Source organism: Orcinus orca, chromosome 3 (assembly GCF_937001465.1).
Source record: "Orcinus orca chromosome 3, mOrcOrc1.1, whole genome shotgun sequence".
NCBI classification, from domain to species: Eukaryota; Metazoa; Chordata; class Mammalia; order Artiodactyla; family Delphinidae; genus Orcinus; species Orcinus orca.
The window spans coordinates 31,556,088-31,578,173 of NC_064561.1; the positions used below are offsets into that span (position 1 = coordinate 31,556,088).

The 22,086-nt window shown below is 40.0% G+C and overlaps 1 protein-coding gene across 4 annotated transcripts in view; it reads right to left on the reverse strand.

Moving 5' to 3' along the window:
• The window catches only part of LOC117195387 (teneurin-2-like), a 739,625-nt gene that overhangs the window by 62,042 nt on the left and 655,497 nt on the right, over nt 1-22,086 (reverse strand). For all 4 annotated transcript variants that reach the window (XM_033432121.2, XM_033432125.2, XM_033432120.2 and 1 more), the window contains one exon: nt 13,457-13,755. In XM_033432121.2, the coding sequence (XP_033288012.1) occupies nt 13,457-13,682 (226 nt within the window). In that variant the 5' untranslated portion in view covers nt 13,683-13,755. The remainder of the gene's footprint in view (nt 1-13,456; nt 13,756-22,086) is intronic.

The window sequence follows — 22,086 nt, forward strand, 5'->3', positions numbered from 1 at the left end:
CCTACGCTGGCAGCTTCAGGAGCTACATCTTTTCTATAGATAGTCTTCTTTTGGCCTACATGACGATGCTTAAAACAATTTAGCTGCCAAAGGCCTTAACCAACTTTGCCCTGAAAGCAGATGCTGAGAAAAATTCTTGTGAACAAGTATATTATTTGGGAAGTGATTCAAAAGAACAAGAGTGAAGGACAGGATGAAAAACAGGACAGGAGGGAGCACCAATATAAGAATCTGTCATAGAGTTGGTCATTGCTGTGGGTGTTTAGTGATGGTGGAGCTGGAACCTTAGGCTGTGCTTCTCAGGGTGAAGGGGAGAGGCATTTATCCTTAGCTTCCTATCCACTGGCTTCTGAACTTATTGGTCAAGCGAGCCCCACAGCTGCCAACGGTGGACATTCTTACACTCCACTGTCCCCGTCCTTAACGGCATTCAGTACTTTATCATCAGAAAATTCCGGGGCAGGAGATGAGGCCAGCATGTGTGCAGAGCCTACTTAAACTGCCCCAGGAGTGGCCATTCCAGCAACATTTGGGATTAACATATACACACTACTATATATAAAACAGATGATCAAAAAGGACCTACTGTATAGCACAGGGAACTCTACTCAATATTTTGTAATAACCTATATGGGAAAAGGATCTGAAAAAGAATGAATACGTGTATAACTGAATCACTTTGCTGTACACCTGAAACTAACAAAGTTGTAAGTCAACTATACTCCAATAAAATTAAGACAAAGAAGCAATGTGAACCACAAAAAAAATAAAAAATAAAATCTGAGAATTTTATGAAAATAAAATCCAAATTTCTCACCTTTCTTGAAAAGTCGGAAGATCTAACAACACTAGAGCCGAATTCCCAAAGGCACCAAATTGCCAGAGCTGAGAGGCACAGTCCAAGTCAGGACAGTCTCCACCGTGGCACATGGGTGAAAACCCAGACTGCTTGGTTTCTTGATACGTTACCCTCCCTGTGAGTGTCAGACTTTCAACCTCACTTGAACTATTCTCAGGCTCAAGAAATATTCACATTGAAAAGCAGGTAGGAACCCAACATTAACATTATCCTTCCTCACTGGCTTCACCTTTCACCATACATGTAACCTGGCTGTCTTTCTTCTGAGGGTAGGTTTCAATTTGTCATGACTGCTTTGACATTGAAGATGTTGGATCAATTGACACAATTAATTGATTACATGCTACATTCCAAGCCAGGTGCTCAAATTAAACCTCGCTTTTAATGTTTAACAAAATGTACAACAAGAAGCAGGGGTTCTAGAAGAATCAGTCCCTTTGCTTCTTCTGACTCATAACAAATAGGTGGACCCTGGCAACCAGGGACCTATGATAACTGATACAGAGTCAAATGGCTGCTCATTATTGGTTTGGTTCGGAAACATGAGGTAATGCGCTCCTGGCTACATGGCATTTATTAACCAAAACCCTCTAAGAATTATGAGGTGCTATTAAAACTGGAATTAGGGGCTTCTGCATGAAAAGTGAGATTCCAAGTCACTATGCTAAGCATAAAGCCCTGTAAGCTTGAAATGCTATTAGTTACCAAAGAAATTGTTACAATCTGTAGTCTGTGTCCTGTTGCACTCAATCCTTTGAGATGTTTCATTTATATAAAAGTACAGTTTTAAAAATACTCATGCCTATATCCAACTCTGCACCCCTCCTCCACTCCCCCACCAGAGGGTCTGATTGAATCGGCTTGGGCATGGGGACTTTTCAAAACTCCCCAGAAGAGTCTGATGAGTTGCCACTGGTCCAGAAACACAAATGAAGTGAGGGGGTGGCCCCACTTGCTGTCCCCTCACTGCTCAGCTAGGACAACTCAGCACTTTGCTGTAGCCTCCCTGCTGTTCAAGCTCTCGGTTTGTGAAGCACAAAGTGTTAACTGGGTCATCTCCTGGCTGGGCTTTTGCAACCAATATAAATGGGGGTCAAGAGTGTGAGCTTTAACTGAATCGCCACTGTGAACTAAGGAACATTTGAACCCGAGGTTCCCAGGTAGACGGGGACCTTTTTAAAGTTGATGGGGTCACCTGAATTTGCAGTCATTTGGAGAGGGCTTTTGGGGGGCTATGGATATTTATCCTGCAGTTGACTGGATCTTTTTTTTTTTGAGGACATTAAAGTAATATTCCTCTCTTCTGTCAATATTCCAGCTACAGCAAATAGATCCATAGAAACAAATTTAATCCACTGGAATGACTCTCTAAATAAATTCAACATTTTGGTTCACAGTGCTGCAAATAAATTGAGCGCTTTAATTCCCCATATGTGGAGTGGACCTGAACTGTACAAGGAGAGACAGAGAGGCACCTATTATACAGTCAAGGTGGCCATGGAAGAGGGGGAATTGAAAAGGAGGCAGTTCAAACTATTTTTAAAATAAAATGCATCCCACTGGGACAGCAACTGCCCGATGCCTACTATTCAGAAATCAGGGTGAACAAAGGGAAGCTTCACATTTGGTGGTTCTGGCCAAAGAAAAAGATCTGGAAAAGGGAGAAGAATAACAGGTTCAGCTGAGAATATAACAGAGCCCATCTGACTTTTCTGTGTGTGTGTGTTTGTTTTTTTTTTTTTCCATTCCCAGAAAGATCTTTCTATTCTGGAGAAAATGTGTTAAAGATAATTCTCATAGTAACTTTGGTAAAATATTCCAAATATTATAAAAGGCTATTGGACATTATTAAATAAGTCTGTGTTGCACTTATTTTAATATCTTTGCACACACTCAGTATTTGTTCTGATGGCTCCCAGCAGAGATTTATTACTAAAGTAGATCTGACTTGAGGTTGAGTGGAAAGGAAAGCAGGAGGAATACTGAGTAACTTGGTGTTACGATGGAGTTTGGCTGCAGCAGAAAAAGAGGTCTTGTGAGATACGTGTGCCGATTAAGGTGCTCAAGAAATGAACGTGAATTCACGTTGGATAGACACCAGCCCCCTCCTCTTCATATGTCCCTAGGGATGCTTCTGGAATTGCCAGGGCTGAAAATTACATTAAAAACCTAAAAATGTGACACTGAAAATGTAATGTCTCCTTTGATAATATCAGCATGACGATTCATCAACGGGTGGGGCAGCACCCCTCCTGGACCTAGACTGTAAGGCATCCTGAGACAGACGCAGGCAATTAATTACTCGACCTCTCACAGTGCCGTTTTTCTAAAGCTTCCGGTCGGAATTATATCCTGTCACCAATCGCATTGCACCAAAGGCTCCCTACACGTATGACATAGTAGGTCCCTGCAGAGACAGGACTGTAGTATGTAGCACCAGCCTAGAAAAGCCAATAGCATCACTGGATCGCCAACACTCTGAAAAAGCAAATGGTAGTGAAACTCAATATATGTGCATCCAAGTGTGTTGCAGAAAACTCTTGCAGGTTGGCATTTCACAATGTGAGATTTGATACTGTCCTGCTGGACAGAAACACAACCCAGATTTCTAAGTGGATTCCTCTTCTGAGTCATGGAGCTTTAAATTCTTCTCATTAGAACAGGAAACAAGCCACTGATAAAAATAAATTCTCTTGTTGCAGCCTCCACCAGTCAGAACAGAAAGCTGCAAAGCACTTTGTTGATCTCCTATTCACAGGAGTCCTAGCATCCACATGCTGGGGAGGCTGAGTCGCTCATAAAGAGCTAATGCCAACAGTAACAGGAAGGGCCAGCAGGATTCCGAGGGCTGAGCTCTCTCACAGAGGTGATCCGGAGGCTAAGCCTTGTGGGACTAACAGATCTGGAATAGGCAGGTAGATACTCTACAAGGAAGGAGTGTGGACACGGGAAGGTTCATGCTCTTTCGCAATGGCAACAGCCTAGAGGGCCCTGGCATGCAACATAAGTGACTGAAGAGGAGGACGGGTGCTAAGATAGAAAGCAGTGATGGGGCCCCTGCAGCGAACGGGAACGTGAATGGATTGGCTATGCACATGCCATTCTAAACGTCTAACGCAACCTGTAGGCCACCTAGGGGCCAAGCATGGCCTGTGCGCCTTGACGTCGTGACCTCTGATTTAGGGGATGAAAAGGAAGTCAACTCTTGGTAGTGGAGTGGGAAATAAGACAGGTGCTGTTTTATTCATTTTTACCTGGAATGAATGCTAAGTCAAATTTAGACTAAGTAGAGCATCGAAAGGAAAGTAAGTTTTTTTCTACTCTCTCTGCAGGATCTTTGGCCTCTTCCTGTCCATTGATTGCCTGTGTTCTCACATGAACCCCTTTATCTATGCTCCTTGTATATTCTTTCCTGGCTGATCACACCAAGTCCCATAAAATTATTAGCTGTCAACTCCTAAATCTCTATCCAGCTCAAGCATCTCAGCAGAATTTCAGAGCTGTACATTTAACTGCCTATTAGACATCTACACGTGCATGGCCTAAGGGCACTTCAAACTCGAAAGGTCCACAGTTACACATCCTATCTTAACCCACGAACCAGCCCCTCCTCTGTTTCAAGCCCCGGTGATGAGCAGGAACATTTAGTCAGTTGCCATAACCAGAAACTTCAGCAATGTCCTGGACTCCTCTTCCCTCCCTCACCTTGCTTGCCCCCTCAGTTGCCAGAAAAGTATTGATTTCATATTCTCAGCATCCTCTGCTTTGCTAGTCAAGTTACCAACTGGCAGGAATAAAATACCCACTCAGGCACACACACACATCTGGTATGAGTTCCTGATTTATTTAGCCAATAAGAGAAAACGAGCAATGTACTGTGGTCACACAGGGCAGTAGATGAAACATAATCCTTTTCCTATATTTTCCTTGCCCTGGATCCATACGAGGTACTCTGTTGCTGGTACTACTCTTTGCATAGGCAGGCTAATAAGAGCGAGAAAAACATCCAAATTCTTATAATACCACGTTTCTATACTCTGGCTTGTGTTGCCATTCCAGGGGAACTTGAACTAACAATCTTAGGCATTTCCGTTTAAGAGATTATTTACAAGCAGTGACCTTCTCTGGCTCTTTAAGTAATTTTGGCATCAGGAAGGCAGTATTCTCTCTGCAGGAGAAGAGAACGGTCAATGCCCAAGAGATCCAGAACATTCTGCCTGCCTCCGCTTTTATAGGGTCCTAAAAAGTCAACAGTCTTTGTTCCCCAACAACATCTCTCAAGTCATCTCGACTATCCCAGTTCAGGCTACTAGGCTCCCTTGCCTAAATAAAACACAGCCTCCTACCCCACTTCACTGACCATCTTGTCTCCCTGTAACATACTCCATCAACTGGAGCAAGCATCGTTTCTCTGAAATGCCTTCAGGAGCCAGTTTCTCTCTCCCACTCCATCTCCTCTGTCCCCACACCACATTCAGCTAACCTGAACTTCTTTTAGATCCTTGGAACAACTCATCTTTGTCCCATCCAGATCTTTGCATATGTTCTATCTTTTGCCTGAATGCTCTTTCTTGCCTCTTTGATCACCCACCTCTTCCTCATCCTTCAAGGGTATGAAAGGATGTCACAATTTCTGAGACCCCTGATGCACAATTCTGGGTTAGATACCTCTCCAAAGCCATCCAGTATTTTCCCTTTTGCGCTGTTTATCAGACCATATCTAGTTCTACGTCTATTATTTCTTTCCTCTTTAGGATTGCTGAGTTTTGTGAGGTTAGTGACCATGTTTGCCTTATTCACTGCTGTGTCCCATAACTTAACACGATTGCCTCGCGGGCACCCCTTAAAAATATGGCAGTGCTTCAGATGTAGAGAACACATGTATGGACAACCAAGGGGGGAAAGCGGCGGGGGTGGTGGTGGTGGGATGAATTGGGCAATTGGGATTGACATGTATACACTGATGTGTATAAAATGGATGACTAATAAGAACCTGCTGTATAAAAAAAAAATAAATAGAATAAAATTTAAAAATTCAAAAATAAATTAAAAAAATAAGGCAGTGCTTTAGAAACTCAAAGACTATCCATGATACAAAAAGGCATGCCAGGGGAAAGACTGATGGAAAAAGGCAATTTAAATGGTCAAGCAGTGGGACAATATTGAAATGTTGGAAGCTTCCCATGGGATGAGAAACTTGGAAATAAAATAAATTAAGAAAGATAATGGTCATGACGTAGTGAACATCGATATAAAGAAGCCAGGAAAAAAAAAGACAGTCTCAGAAGATTCTACCTTAAAGGCAGGAGTTATGATACCATCCCCCAAAACGGGCGGAAAAAATGAAAACAGATTTTGAGGAAAATAAAATTAAGTTTTCTACTGGATTTTCTATGAAAAATATTCCAAGGGCAGTTGGGGACGCAGATATGGGAGCTTGGAAAGACTGCACTTGTTTCAGACTTGAGTGCCACTAGTATTGGAGGCATGTATTATCAGGCCGGTCAATATTCTTTACCTATGTCTGATATCAGAACATTTATTTTTATATCCTATATGGCATTTATTCCATCAGCCTTAGAAAGTACTCACTATAAGCTACCTCTGGGTATAGCCTAAGCCCAAGACATGGCCAACTGAAGTCAGAGTGACAGAGGAATGAGCATGTGTCCCATGCCAGGCCCATCTGAATCTTCCTCAGGAATGTTCTGCTGATGACTGCAGAAGACTGTTTCCAATGATGCTACTCAGGGAAGAGACATGAGAGTGGGGTTATCAACAGACAACTTCCAACAGATCTCTCTCCAAAGTAAAGCCAAGTAAAGAGAATGAGAAAAAAGACTTCAGTGTGAGGCCAGATGTATTGCTAGATTCTCCAATGACATAAGACAAAGCAACAGATTTTTTCATAAGCTAATTTCAGTTGAGATATTATCCTACTTGTAACTCAAAGAGTCTTGAGAAGCATAAGCAGTGAACATTCATATTGTACAAACGAGACTGTTCTAAAGGAAGTGCCATGAGAAGAAAGAGGGAAGGTCTCAGGTGAAATGGAGAATTACCGCGGAAAAAGAACAGGAAAAGGAAGACAATTCAAAGAAACTTAGATCCAAAGTTGAATGCGAAATTGACAGTAGATAATTACCGAAAGAATAACAACTGGGAAACATGAAGACTGTAATGCTAGAAGGGCAGTGAATACAACAATGAAAACACAGATAAGTTCAACTCTCTAAGTGAAAAGGACTCTAAATTATTACATGTAGAGTGATGAGAATTAAATAATTTTCATCCAGAGTTTATATTCATAAAATTTTCTTGTAATTTAAACCCATTCCTAAGATTTACATGCCATTTATATGCTATAAAACAAAAATCTTAAAAAAAAATTGTATCCAGTGACACTACCTTAGAGCATTTTTCCAATCTTTTTCTTTTTTTTACTTGTAAAATTGTCGGACTAGCAACTCTTACAGTGTGTTGGCATCAGCTGACAGTTGCTACATGGTATTTTTCATTCCTTTCTAAAAATAGGGAAATAAGCTGTGAGTTATGTTCATCTTTGGGAGCAAAAGGTACGGTGCGTAGGGCGTCAAACACACGCTATCAACAACTGGAAGAGAAATTCTGGCTTTGAAGATGTCAGAAGTTTTGCAAGTCACAGGAAACAAATCGAAGGTGTGGACGTGGGAAGAAGGGAGATTTCTGTCACACACAATATTGTAAGGGTTGGAGGGAAGATGATCACCACTCTTGCTGACAATAGTATTAAAACAGTAGTAATCATAACTGCTAGCATGTATTCAGCACTTTATTAAAAGAAAGACAACATCCATAGCGTACATGCATAATCGTAAGAAAGGATCCCAACAATCCTATTGATGGAAACATTTACAAGAACAGAAAATAAGACTTAGTCTAGTCTGTGCTCTAGAATGTGATCAAGGTCATACTGATCAAACACAGCAATACTGGGACACAGACACAGTTTAACTCTGGGTCTGCACTGTTAACTGCTCTCCCATATGCCTTTCAGATGAAGCAACAAGCATTCAAGTTAGCCAGCAAGAAGATGACAGATCATCTTACATTGAAATGTTGTAGAGCCCTTCTTTTTCTAAAGGTTTTTTTTTTAAAAGCAACAACACAACCAAAGACTAAGAAGTAAAACGCTATTCTCAGTTGAGGTATGAAAAGAAGTCTTGCCTAGGGGTGGAAGAATAAATGGAAAGCAATCTTCTCAAGGTACTGGTCAGCCTTCCAAATACTGACCAACCAAACTCCTGAATTTCCCTAAAACATAACGGTTTATTGTGGCAGATAAATTGAAAGGCTGGGGTTTTCAAAATAGAACCTAACTGTTGCTTTGGGTACAGTGGAAAAATAACTATTTTAACACAATGGTATAAACAGAAATGCTCACAGGTTTCCAATGTACTTCAACAATTATAACATACATTAATTGAATCGATACAGGTAACACTTGAGTTTACTGGTAGTTCATGAGTTTTCAGCTCATTAGCACATGTTTAATTTATGCTATGCCAAATCACACAGAGCAAAAACGTATTGCCCAAATTATTTTAAAGATCACAAGAGTGGAAATTAGTTTATGAAATGCCAAAATCAAACCTAGCCTCAAATGTGTACGTGTGTGTGTTGATGTATTTTTAAAGGGTATCAAGGGGTTAGTGAAAGTTGTTTCTGTGCTAGATCTGATGGAGAGAAGAGATGCAAGCATCCTTTCAAAAATCCAGTCTTCCTCTAGTTCTTTCTTCAACCTTGACCCAGACAGACAGCCTGAGGTACAGAGACAGAATTCAATCTTGGCCCCCTCTCAAGGGACTTGCACCACTAACTGGAAAGAAGGGCTGTTAGAGGGGTGAGAAGCCTGGCGGAACCCTCTGGCCCACTGAGCCTTGGCTATAGCCCAGAAACCAGTCCGTTCTGCTTACCTAAGCAATAGCTTTTAGGGAGTGACCCCTTTCTTGGTTAGTGCTCCGGGATGAGAGGTGGTGCAAAAAGCAATGACCTAGGGGAGGGAAGAGAATCAGTGTTCACAGCCTGGCGCACATACTGACACTGGGAGCTTTCTCCTACAGGGGTGGGTGGTGGAGAAGCACTGTAGGAAGGTAGGCTTCCGGGGAGTTTGGGATAGTTGTGCACATGGAGGGGAATGGGCGAGAACAGGAATCTAGATCAGCACTGAGGCTGGTGGTGCTCATTCTATGTTCCATCAACATTAGGGATTATACTTCCTATACTGAGAAAGGCTTATAGGTGTTGATACCTAAAAGGTTTCTCCATTGAATTTCATGGCCTTTGACTGAAGCTGAATGGCTTGTTCTCATTGGTTTACTTATTTATTTGAGAAGTGCTCAAACATAACGGTTTAAAACACAGCTCTTGAATCCAGCTCCCTGGATGTGAAACCTGTCTCCAGTTCTTCCTATGTTGGTGACCTTGGATGACGTATTTAATCTCCCCATGCCTAGGTTTCCTAATCCATAAAAAAAGGGATTAATAATAGTACCTACCGTACAACATTGCTCTGAACATTGACTGAATTACTACAAGTAAAATGCTTCGACAGGCACCTGACATGAAGAAAGTCTCCATAATTGTTAGCCATTATTCTTTTGTTATTATGATTGTTGTTGTTTAACACATCTGAAGACTGGACAGTAATCCTGGTGAAGCACAGAATTAGACCAGAGTCACAGGTACATAAATATGCAAAAGCAGAGTTCAAAGCTAACTTTAGGCTCCTAAGCCACGGGAGGATGTCTTGTATATCACACTGTTCTACACCCTAACTTCAGGGTCCAAAAGAACAAGCTGATACAACCTGCCTGGGAACTTGGCTGACCTACGTTATTCAAAGTGGCATCTATTTCAAAGATTAGGCTGCGACTGGGTCTGCCCAGGGATCAGACCACTGGTCACTTTTGTCAGGCGCATTAACTCTCAGACCACTAGGATGCTATTTAGTGCAGGATTAGTCATTTACTAATTACTAATGACTCCAGCGGCCATAGACCTAAGGTCAATAATTTTCTCCCTTCACACCAGGAGGATCCAGCACAGAGAGGCCAGACAGGTAATTTGCATTGTCTCTTCGTAGGAGAAGAGACCCACAACAGAAGGAGGCAGAGGAGGATTCTGTGTTGAAAGCAAGCAAAGAAGTTTTACTTTGACAGGAGTTTCCATAAGCTTCTCAGGGGAACATGTGGCTCATCTCTCCTGCTGGGACCTGGCAGGTTCTCACATTTGATACTTGCTGCCAGCCAGTTGGGGAAACAGGACAAGGTCTGACCCGGGCCCCAAATCACTTCTGCTAGCTGGCAAGTCTTTTCCCCTCTGAGCATCTGGAGAGTCATCCAACTGTGTGTGCCAAACTTGCTTGTATGTGAGAAGCGCGTTTGTTTTATGATCAGTGCCTTGGGTTTTAAATAAGAATACCGTAGGAGATGATCCCGCTCTGATCCTTGCTAATGTACCTCTAGGCTAATAAGTGCCGAGGTGATCCTCCTCTTTGATTTCATGAATAAGAAAATAAAATGGGAAATGCATGACAGTTTTTAAAAAGTACTGTTATTACTGAGTGTAAAATTTGTTTTAATCCTCTCTGGAGTGGCTAGGTTTCACTTTAAAAGTGCTGCTTGCCGGGCGTCCCTGGTGGCACAGTGGTTGAGAGTCCGCCTGGCGATGCAGGGGACACGGGTTCGTGCCCCGGTCTGGGAAGATCCCACGTGCTGCGGAGTGGCTGGGCCTGTGAGCCGTGGCCGCTGAGCCTGCGCGTCCGGAGCCTGTGCTCCGCAACAGGAGAGGCCACAACAGTGAGAGGCCCACGTACCGCAAAAAAAAAAAAAAAAGAAAAGAAAAGAAAAAAAAAAAGTGCTGCTTGCCAGATTGCATCTCCTGTTCCTCCTCTCCTTAAATATGTGCTTATTTACTTCCTGCAGAGTTCAATTTTAGAACCCATCAAAGTAGATCCACTCAGACTGACTACATTTTCATGCATAAATTCATAGATGTCTTCAGAAGGAATTGCACTTGCATATGCAAATACTTCCAATGCCTTTTCATTTCTACTTTTGGCCTGCACAGTTTTTAATTCATGCAAACACATTACACAAACAAATATGGGCTCAATAACAACACAAGGCATGTGTGAATTGTTAATTGCAAAGCTAGCAGTTTGATATGGCCAAGCGACTTCCATTATTATCAATGGAGAGGAACAAGATTAAACAGGAAGAATAAAGGTATATATGAAAATAAAATCCCAAGCACTTGGTTTCATTTTATGTAAATATTAATAAGGGAAAAGCTGATAGGCAAATCCACATTTCAACAATAATCTGGGATCTACAGCTCAGTGCACAATGATCCAGAAGCCAGGATGCACCTTTAGTGAGACTTAGGAAGGAGAGGCCACATTTCAGCCCAGAATCACAAGAAACAAAAACGTATGCAGTAGTATCATAAATAAAACCAAAAGTACAGCAGAAAATGAAAGGCTTTCAACCGTGTTGAACGTGCATCACCTTTCAAAATATTTGAGTCTTGTATTAGAGATGCTCTTGGAAATAACAGGTAGGTGTCCTCATTTTTCATAGTGGATATTTAAGCCCTCCCTTAATTAAGCTGTGCTTCCTCATATATATATATATATATATATATTTTTTTTTTTTTTTTCTCCAATTCCCACTACATGCACTTTGGGGTTGGGTGAGAATTTAACAAAGTAAAACACTTGTTGACGGTACTCACAGATCAAACACATTTGATACAGAACAATTTTCAAGGAACCCTCCCCCTGTTTGCAAAATGTTTCATTTACATGAAGGCAACTCAGAAAATAAGAGTGAAGATTAAATAAAAAGTGTATTCTGCAAGGGTCTACAATGGCAGTGGAAAAACAATTTTAGCTGCTTCTCCACTGATTTTGTTGAATATTCTATTAAATATAAAAGTTGAACCTAGGCTAAACAAGGAGAATTTGAGAACATGTTATTTTTAGAACAACCGCTGGATTATAGGATATATACATATATATTACATATAAGTGGTGTTTTCTAATAGATAAGTAAAGTAACTTAAGGAAGCTAAGACACTGGGAATGGAATTCCAAGCTGCTATAGAGTAAATGTTTGTGACCCTCCAAAATTTTTTACATGAAACGAAAACCACAGTGGTATTTGGAGGTGGGACTTTGGGGAGGTAAGTAAGTTACAAGGGTGGAGCCCTCATGAATGGGTTCAGTGCCCTTTTTTTAAAAGAGGCCCCAGAGAGCTCTCTTGCCTTCTTCAGCTATATGAGGATACAGGAAAAGATGGCTGTCCGTGGGCCAGGGAAAGACCTCTCACCAGACCCCAAATCTGCCAGTCCCTTGACCTTGGACCTCCCTGCTTCCAGAACTGTGCAAAATAAATTTCTGTTGTTCATAAGCCACTGGTTCACGGTATTTTGTTACAGCAGCCTGAAAGGACTAAGACGCAAGCTAAGGCATCTCATGAGGAATTAAGTTAGTCGCAACATTTACTGACAGGGACATAGAACAAGAACTACAGAATCGGTGTTATAAACACATGATGCAGTAACCCAGCAGGCAGGCCGTTGACCCTTGGCACAGGCAGAGCGACCCTTCCTGGTGCATTCACTGTATTTTTGTGCATACACTTGTAATTTTGCTAAGTCTTTATGTAAATCACATACACGGCAAGGCTGGTACACAAAGCACAACACGTGGAGCCCGTGAGTCAACTCAGACACACTGCTTCTCAGGACTGTTTGTGCTTGAGTCTACCTGTCCATACATTTATAGCAACCCATGACAAGTGATAACAAAATTCTCCACGGACAGTGACTATGAAGAGAATGCCAACCGTTAGTGCTTGGAGCGAAAACATTCTCCTCCCCAAAGAAATCAAAATACTATATGAAAATTAAGTTTGTGTGAAAGTACATGGGAATTATATCAGTGGAACTGAAATTGGAATTCACCTGTGCTCCAAAACAAACAAAAAAATGTGTAACTCAGAATTAACATCACATTTTTTTTGGGGGGGGGAAGAGAGAAATTAAACATTATTGTATCAGGGGTGTGGTTCAAATATGTTTTTATCATTATAGCATTTGTTCAAAGAGAATATAACCAAGAAGCCCAAAGTGAGAAGCAGGAGAAATTTGAACTCTGGGAGGCTTGTGTGCTGGTTTCAAGGAAAATAGTTTAAAAAATCACAGATAATTCCATGTTCCTCAAGGTCAGAATCCGTGATGGTTTCAGGAATAACCCTCATGGGGTCAAGGGTCTGCTGCCTGTCACATCTGTCAAAACCTACCCTGGTAGGTCTCCAAAAGCAACTACCAAATTGTCAAAGAATTGAGTGTCTAGAACAAAAGAGGCCCTTGTATAATCCCCACAGGAGTTTGATATGGGTTAATGAGAAGACTGTTCTCTTAAACTAAACTTTAATGGGGAGTTGATGCCGGCCTGCTTTGCTCCCCATTTCTACCAACCTCTCTCATCGACGTGCAACAGTGCAAGCATGTAAGACAGCTCGGACCATCAGTGCGGTCAGCTCTACATACCTTGTCTTGGGAACTCATCTGACTCCCGGTGAACGAGGTCTGTGACTCGGTTTCCATAGTGCATCCTGCTATCGTGGTCATAGGCCTTCAGAGTCTCGCTGGAGCTGTAGGACTTCTGCGTGGGCACGCGACAGTCTTCGCTGTCTAGGGAAGAACTCGTGTAGCGACACTCTTTGCCACACCGCCCCCTGGTCAGAGAGCGGTGTCGCCGATCCTTGACATCCATTATCCAGGTCCGGCAGAAGGCCGATGCTTTCCGAAAAGTCAGGCCTGAGTTTGGGCACTTGTCACTTGGCCACCTAAAAACATCACAGGAGAAAAACCCAGATTGTGATCCTAAGAAATGTTGCTTTCAGTTCTGACTCACGCCCTGACTCAGATAAAAACACAAGAAGGCAAATTTGGTCAGCGCTGCATCATTTCTTCTGCAAACGCTTAATGTATACTTAAACAATCAGCCTTAATAGAAGAACTCGACACAGTAAATTAATTCTCTTGCTGTTTAATTGAATAGATTTGGGGAAAAAAGTAATAGCAAAATAACTCATCTTTTGATTTTCTATATGTGCAAAGATGGCATGATAAGTCTGTCACTCTAATGCAAGATCTTACTGCAACGTGGTTCAAAGCAAATCTGATTTTATTCCACTTTAATTACACTCTGTTTTTGCTATCGAAGGACTGGGGAAAAACAAATACCAAAATTAAATAAATAAAAATAAAAGAAAGGCGTATGAGGCGTAAATATATGCTGGTGATGCTTTAGTAATGGTACCAGGTCACATTCGACTAACATAAAATTTGCCTGGCTGCGTCTGGAGAATAATAATGTAAGGCATTCTTGACATGCAATCTTCCTCTGATTTCTTTAATGAGCCTTCAGGAAACTCCTCATCTGTTTTCTCTTCTTCGCAAATCTGTATCTTGGACACACCTGGTCTCTTCTTTCCCCTAGTCACCTACCTACAGGACATCACCTTGCTCACAGAGGTCTAACTGGCACAACCCTGTGACCATCAACCTAAGCCTACCGATACTGTCCTTTTCATGGCTGGGATATCCACTGTGGCAAAGAAAAACGGGGAAGAGCACTGAACACAGTAGGTAAGCTGATGCAAAGAAGCCTTTCCAACATATGACCTGGCAACCAGGGAGCCCCACAGCCTGCTGCTTAACACCCCGGGCCTGGAAATATACACAAACATCATTCAGAAAACACTAGCCTTCTACCTAGCAAACAAGACCAAAACACTTAGATGCCACTAAGTTCCAAGTGATAGGCTCTTAGTGATTTCACTGGCCATGCAAAATAGCCTGGACCATAGGGAAGGGCCTAGACAGAAGAGGAAAATACAAATTTTCATTAAAATGGCAAATACAACCCAGAGCCAGTGTAATGATTTTTCTCTAGGCTACCGTTGCTCACTGCCTCCTCAATATGTCAGGAAATACTTGGGGAGCAGATCTGTAGTTTGGAACCCCTCTGCTCTTCTTTGGTTATTTACCACGCTGTAGTGGGATGCCTGTGTATACCAAAGGACTAGCTTGGATGCACAGCAATGTGGATGGCATCTGCACCAAGACAGTGGAAGCCAAGTTATCCCTTCCTTGTCCTTTCATACCAAGAGGTCCTTCTGGATCTCATGAACCCTCCCTAATATAGAGTATCAAACTGCCTGTAATTGTGAACACCTTTGTTTGACAATTGGCAATGAAAAAGAGGGTATACCTGTTGTAAACAACAAGCACAGTTGTGCTGTTGCCACAGTCACTTATAAAAAGTTTAATTCTCAGTTTCTTGGAGCCTACAGTTCCTGACTTAGGAAGCAGAGAAGCATCTTTGAGAGTCACCAGTCAAGACCCCAGAGGACACAGTCAATGTCAGCGTGGAAGTTTTTGCTGCTGCAGAGTGAATTCAAGTGTCTTAACATTAAACCAATTTCTAGATGTCCAAAAACCTCTCCCTTAATTCCCAATGTGTGATCTCAACATTTTAGAATCCATATTACAGGCTGGTTAAGAGCATGGCTACTGGAGTCTTGTTGGAAGCCAATCCCATCATGGCCACTGAGAAGCCAGAGCCCTTGTAAAATTACTCCTGGCCTTCAAACTCCATTTCTCAAACAGTGAAAGTGGAAAATAATAGTATTTATTGCATAGAGTGTTCATAAAAATTAAAGTAGATACTGTGGTAAAGCTCTCAATATGCTGCCTAACAACATGGTAGGGACTCTATAAGAAGTGTTTTTTTTTTTCTCCTCTGAATGATTAAAAACAATTTTTTGTCTTAGGTAAGTAGTTGCAAATTTGCATAAGGCAGAGGGTAGAGATGATCACATGAGTCCCTGAAACTCAAACTTCTAATGATAGATATCAATACCTGAACAACACACAGATAAAGGAAGACCTTTAGCACCTACCGAGGATGTGTAAGAATGTGTGCACCAATAATGAGGAGCCACAAGTGTTTTTTAGGGGATTTGGCTGTTTTTAATGGATTTTATCATTTTCTTCTCTTCTGCTGCACTTTGAGTTTTTTCTTTTTAATGTCTGCAGTGTTCCTAACTCATGAAATCCTATCTCCTCTAATTTGCATCATGCTTTGGAAAGTGCGCTGACTTTCTACATGTGTATGTATGTGATTTTATTTTACACATATTTTTTTTAAATCATGCTCTAAGAGGGAGCCTAAAGGCTTATTACCTATTTATAAAGTACAAGAAATTTAGTGTCTGGACATTTTGACTTCTAATTTGGTTGCCTAGTGATCTTTTCCCACTAAACTCCTCTTTCTTAGCTATGCCCTTGATAGTTCAGTTTGTCAGTAATGTCACCTCCAGATAAATGATAGACATTTATATAAAATGAGGTAAGAAAATGACAAATCTTAGCCAGGAAAGCTAATTTCTTAGGAAACCGAGCAGAGTGCACAGACTGTCGGACTGTAGACATTTTGCACTTTGCCTACTATTTAACTATTAATTTCCAATATAAAAAAAGACAAAACAGGAGAATTTATATTAAAATCTGGGTCTTGAGCGTATCATGAAAAATCGGGCAGTCTAGAAATGCCCACTTCCAAAAAGATGGAATAAATGTACTTTTACCTATTTCTCCCATGAGGTACAGCTAAAGACCCTGTATAATATATATGAAACAACCATAAGAAGAATCTGAAAGGTGGGAGTAAGAGGTCGACTAACTAGTGCCCTCAGGACTCAAGGAACAATACTGTGGTGAGTTTCTGATATTTCTTTTGGCCCTATATATCTCAGACTTGGAGCTAAAGACACTGGCAACCCAGACACAGCAATAGACCCTGACAACAAAAGTTCCAACGAAAGTTTGCTTCCTCTAGCCAAAGGACTATGAAAGGGGCAGCCTAACAAGAGAGGAAACATTTAGATACTAACCATCTCACTCCAGCCAAACAACATAGAAAATTCAGTAGCCCTACTCCTACTTTCACCAGCAAAAGCCAAGTGCGGAGCCTAGATTTCCATGCTGCTGAGGAAGTGACAAGGCATCCCAACCCCAAACAGTGGTTTCAGAGAAGACTAAGAAGGAAGCTAGACATTCATGCTTTTCAGGAAGTCATGAGCCCATCCTTTCCTCAGAGAGAGCCTGGCCTTCCACTCCCACTGGGTGGTAATAAGGTGCCACTCTCCTCTGCTGGGGTGGTACAGGAGGAGGACCAGTGGAGACTCAGGACTTTCATTATCACCCAGTGGAAATGAGTCCTTCTGCCCATGGTTGGTGGCTGTTGGTATCAGTAGACATCATGCGGGGAGGAGTAATGAGGCACTCCTATCCCTACCATTGAGGGAGGTATCAGTGGAGGTCTAGTGGGGAACCAGAACTCCTAGCTCCTCCCCTCTCCCAGCTCCTAATGAGGAACTATCTGCCCTTGGGTTTTGGCAAAGACTGAGTAGGGAACCTGAACTTTTATGCCAAACTAGCAATAATGAGGTGGAATCCTTCATCTAACACAGCAGTGTCAGGGGAAACCAACTATAATAGAAGGTTTAAAATAACTCATAGATTCTCATAATACCCCAAATGTCCAAACTTCAGAAAAAAACAAAAACCCGTCACTCCAAGCACTAGAAAGGTTTCAAACTGAATGAAAAGAGTTTAATCAATAGATGCCAACACTGAGAGGACAAAGATGTTAGAACTATTTGACACAGATTTTAAAATAGCCATCATAAAATGCCTCAATAGCAATTATGGACACACTTTTAAAAAATGGAAAATAGAAAGTCTCATTAAAAAAACAGAAAATCTTAGCAAACAAACAGAAGATATAAAGAAGACTCCGATGGAAATTTTAGAAGTGAAAATTAACATAACTAAAATAAAAAACCTTAATAGATGGGTTCAAGAGAAGAATGAAGAGACAGAAAAAATGATGAGGGAACTTGAACACTGAACAATGGAAATTACCCACTCTATACAGATTAACAAATAGACTAAAGAAGAAAAAATGAACAGAGCCTCAAGGATGTATGGAATGATAGCAAAAGACTTAATGTTTATGCTGTCAGAGTCCCAGAGGAAAAGAAGATGAAAGAGGGGCTGAGAAAGTGCTAAAATAGCAACTGGATACATCCAAATTTGCCAAACACATAAAGCTACGCATTCAAGATGCTGAACAAACCCCACACAGAATAACTCCAAATGCATCCATTTTAAGATATATCACAGTTAAACTTCTGAAAACTTAAGACAAAGAAAATCTTGAAAGCTGTGAAAGAAGAATGACACCTTACCTATAGGGGAAAGTAATCTGAATGAAAGTAGATTTCTCATCATACCATGGAGGCCAGAAAGAAATGGCACAACATTTTTCAAATGCTGAGAGAAAGGAAGTTTCAACACAGAAAACTAGATCCAGTGAAAATATGCTTCTAGAATGAAGGAGAAAACATGACATTCTCAGATGGAGGAAAACTAAGAGAAATTATGACCAGCAGACTTATTCTAAATAAATTGCTAAAGAGGTAGTTCTCTAAAACAGAAAGAAAATAATAAAGTAATAAATCTTGGAAATAGTGAAAGAAGAAATAAGAAAAAAAAATACGTGGCTAGCAAAAATATAAGTAAAGACAACAGACATTCTCCTTTTGAGTTTTCCAAATTATTTTTAATGGCTGAAGTAAAAATTATAACACTGTCTGATGAGGTTCTAAATATATGTAGAGGGCACATTTAAGAAATATTATAAATGATGAGGGTAAAAAGATATAAAGGGAGGTAGGGTTTCCACAATTTACTCTAACTGGTAAAATGGTGAAATCAGTAAACTGTGATAAGATATGTAGGCATAATGTAACAACTAAAAAAGCTATACAAAGAGATGCACTCAAAAACACTATAGATAAATCAAAATGGAGTTCAAAAAATGTTCAATAACCACCAGGAAAGAAGGAAGAAAAAGAAAGAAATGAAAACTAGAGAGAACAAGAGAACAAATAGAAAACAAAGTGTAAAATGTCAGACTTAGGCCCTAAAATAGCAATAATTACGTTAAATGGAAGCGGTCTAAATACATGAATTAAAAAATAGAGATCTTCAGAGTGAATTTAAAAATATGACCCAACTCTATTCTGTCAACAAGGAAGTAACTTTAAATATAACAATGTAGACATGTTGAGAGTAAAACAAAGGAAAAAGATATATAATGCAAACATTGATAAAAAGAAAGCAGGAGTGACTATATGTATATTAGATAAAGTGGACTTCATAGGAAAGAAAATTATCAGAGACAGAGAGGAGCATTACGTGATGATGAAAGGACCAATCCTCCAAAAAGAAGTAGCAATTCTAAATATGTATGTACCAAAAAAAAAAAAAGCTGCAAAATATATTAAACCAAAAATAACAGAATTGAAAGGAAAAATAAATAATCCATAATTACAGTTGGAGATTTCAATGCTGGAGTTTCAACAACTGATAAAACAACTAGACAGAAAATCAAGACTGGTACAGAATCAAAACACCATCAACCAACAAGACCTACTCAATACTTACAGAATATTCCTCCCAACAACAGAAAATTGTATATCCTTTTTAAGTGCCCATGTAACATATCAAGACAGGACATAGCCTGGATCATAAAACAAATCTCAAAAGTTTTGGAAGAACTGAATTCATACAGAGTATGTTCTCTTACCACAATGGAATCAAACTGAATCAGTAACAAAGTTGAGAAGGAAATCTCTATAAACATTTGAAAACTAAACAGCACTTTTTCTAAATAATTCATGGGTAAAAGAAGTAGTCTCATGCAAGATCAAAATATATATTAAAGTAAAGGAAAACGGATATATAACATATCAAAATTTGTGAGAAACTGCTAAAGCAGTGTTGAGAGAGAAATTTACAGAGCTAAACACATTCACTGGAAAATAAGAAAAGTCTCAAACCAATAATCCAACTTCTAGATTCTAGAAAAAGAAGGAAAAAGAAAAAAAAAACCTCAAAGTATAAAGAAGGAAGGGAATAATAAAGAACCACATTAAATAAAACTGTACACATAAAAACAATATAGAAAGGCAATGAAACAGGTTGTTTCTTTGAAAAAAAATCAATAAAATTGACAAACTTCTGGCAAGAGTGACAAAGTAAAAAGGAAGACACATGAGATATCACTAGAGACCTTAATGGCATAAACAAGATTCTTAGAGAATAATTCAAAGAAATCTACAAAAGTAAATTTGACAACAAAGATGAAATGGAGCAACAACTCAAAATCCTAAGAATATCACAAGTCACCTAATACGAAATAGATCATTTGACTCACCTTGTGACTAACAAGAAAATTTAATTTGTGATTTTAAAGCTCACACACTATACAGACTGCCAACAAACACATGAAAAAATGCTTAACATCATTAATCATTAGAGAAATGCAAATCAAAACTACAATGAGAAATCATCTCACACCAGTCAGAATGGCCATCATCAAAAAATCTACAAACAATAAATGCTGGAGAGGGTGTGGAGAAAAGGGAACACTCTTGCACTGCTGGTGGGAATGTAAATTGGTACAGCCACTATGGAGAACAGTATGGAGGTTCCTTAAAAAACTAAAATTAGAACTACCATACGACCCAGCAATCCCACTACTGGGAATATACCCTGAGAAAACCATAATTCAAAAAGAGTCATGTACCAAAATGTTCATTGCAGCTCTATTTACAATAGCCAGGAGATGGAAACAACCTAAGTGTCCATCAACAGATGAATGGATAAAGAAGATGTGGCACATATATACAATGGAATATTACTCAGCCATAAAAAGAAATGAAATTGAGCTATTTATAATGAGGTGGATGGACCTAGAGTCTGTCATACAGAGTGAAGGAAGTCAGAAAGAGAAAGACAAATACCGTATGCTAACACATATATATGGAATTTAAGGGAAAAAAAATGTCATGAAGAACCTAGGGGTAAGACAGGAATAAAGACACAGACCTAGTAGAGAATGGACTTGAGGATATGGGGAGGGGGAAGGGTAAGCTGTGACAAAGTGAGAGAGTGGCATGGACATATATACGCTACCAAACGTAAAATAGATAGCTAGTGGGAAGCAGCCGCATAGCACAGGGAGATCAGCTTGGTGCTTAGTGACCACCTAGAGGGGTGGGATAGGGAGGGTGGGAGGGAGACGCAAGAGGGAAGAGATATGGGAACATACGTATATGTATAACTGATTCACTTTGTTATAAAGCAGAAACTAACACACCATGGTAAAGCAATTATACTCCAATAAAGATGTAAAAAAAAAAAAAAAAAGCTCACACACACACAAAATCTCAGACCCAGATGATTTCACTGGAGAATTCCATCAAATGTTTAAAGAAGAATTAGCACCAATTCTATAAAATCTCTCCCAGAAAACAGAAGAAGAGGAAGCACTTTATAATTCATTTTATGAAGTTACTTACACTGATACCATAACCAGACAAAGACAGTACCAAAAAACAAACTAAAGACCAATATTTTCCATGAATATAGATGCATAAATTCTCATATTAGCAAGTATAAGTCAACAATATATAAAAAATAATTATACATCTTGACCACATAGGGTTTTTTCTGGGTTTGCAAGGATGGCTCAGTATTTTAAAACCAATCAATGTAATCCACCATATTAACAAGCTAAAGAAGAAAAATCAATAAATGTACAAAAAGCATCTGGCAAAAATCTACATCTACTCATGATAAAAACTCTGGAAAAAAATAGTAGAGGGAACTTCCTCAACTTGGTAAAGAGTATCAAAAAAGACAAACAAAAAACCCCTACAGCTAACATTATACTTAATGGTGACAGACTAAACACTTTTCCCTAAGGATGGGAATGAGGCATGGACGTCTGCTCCCATCACATTACTCAACACAGTGTTAGAAATTCTAGTCCACACAATAACACAAGAAAGGGAAATAAAATGCATACAGAGCAGAAAGAAGACATACAACTGTCCCTCTTTATAAATGACATGGTGGTCTATGTAGAGAATCCTAAGAAAACTTGCAGAACTAACTAAGTGAGTTCAGTAAGATTATAGGATACAAGATAAAACATGTAAAAATCAACTGCATTTCAGTATACTAGCAAAGAACAC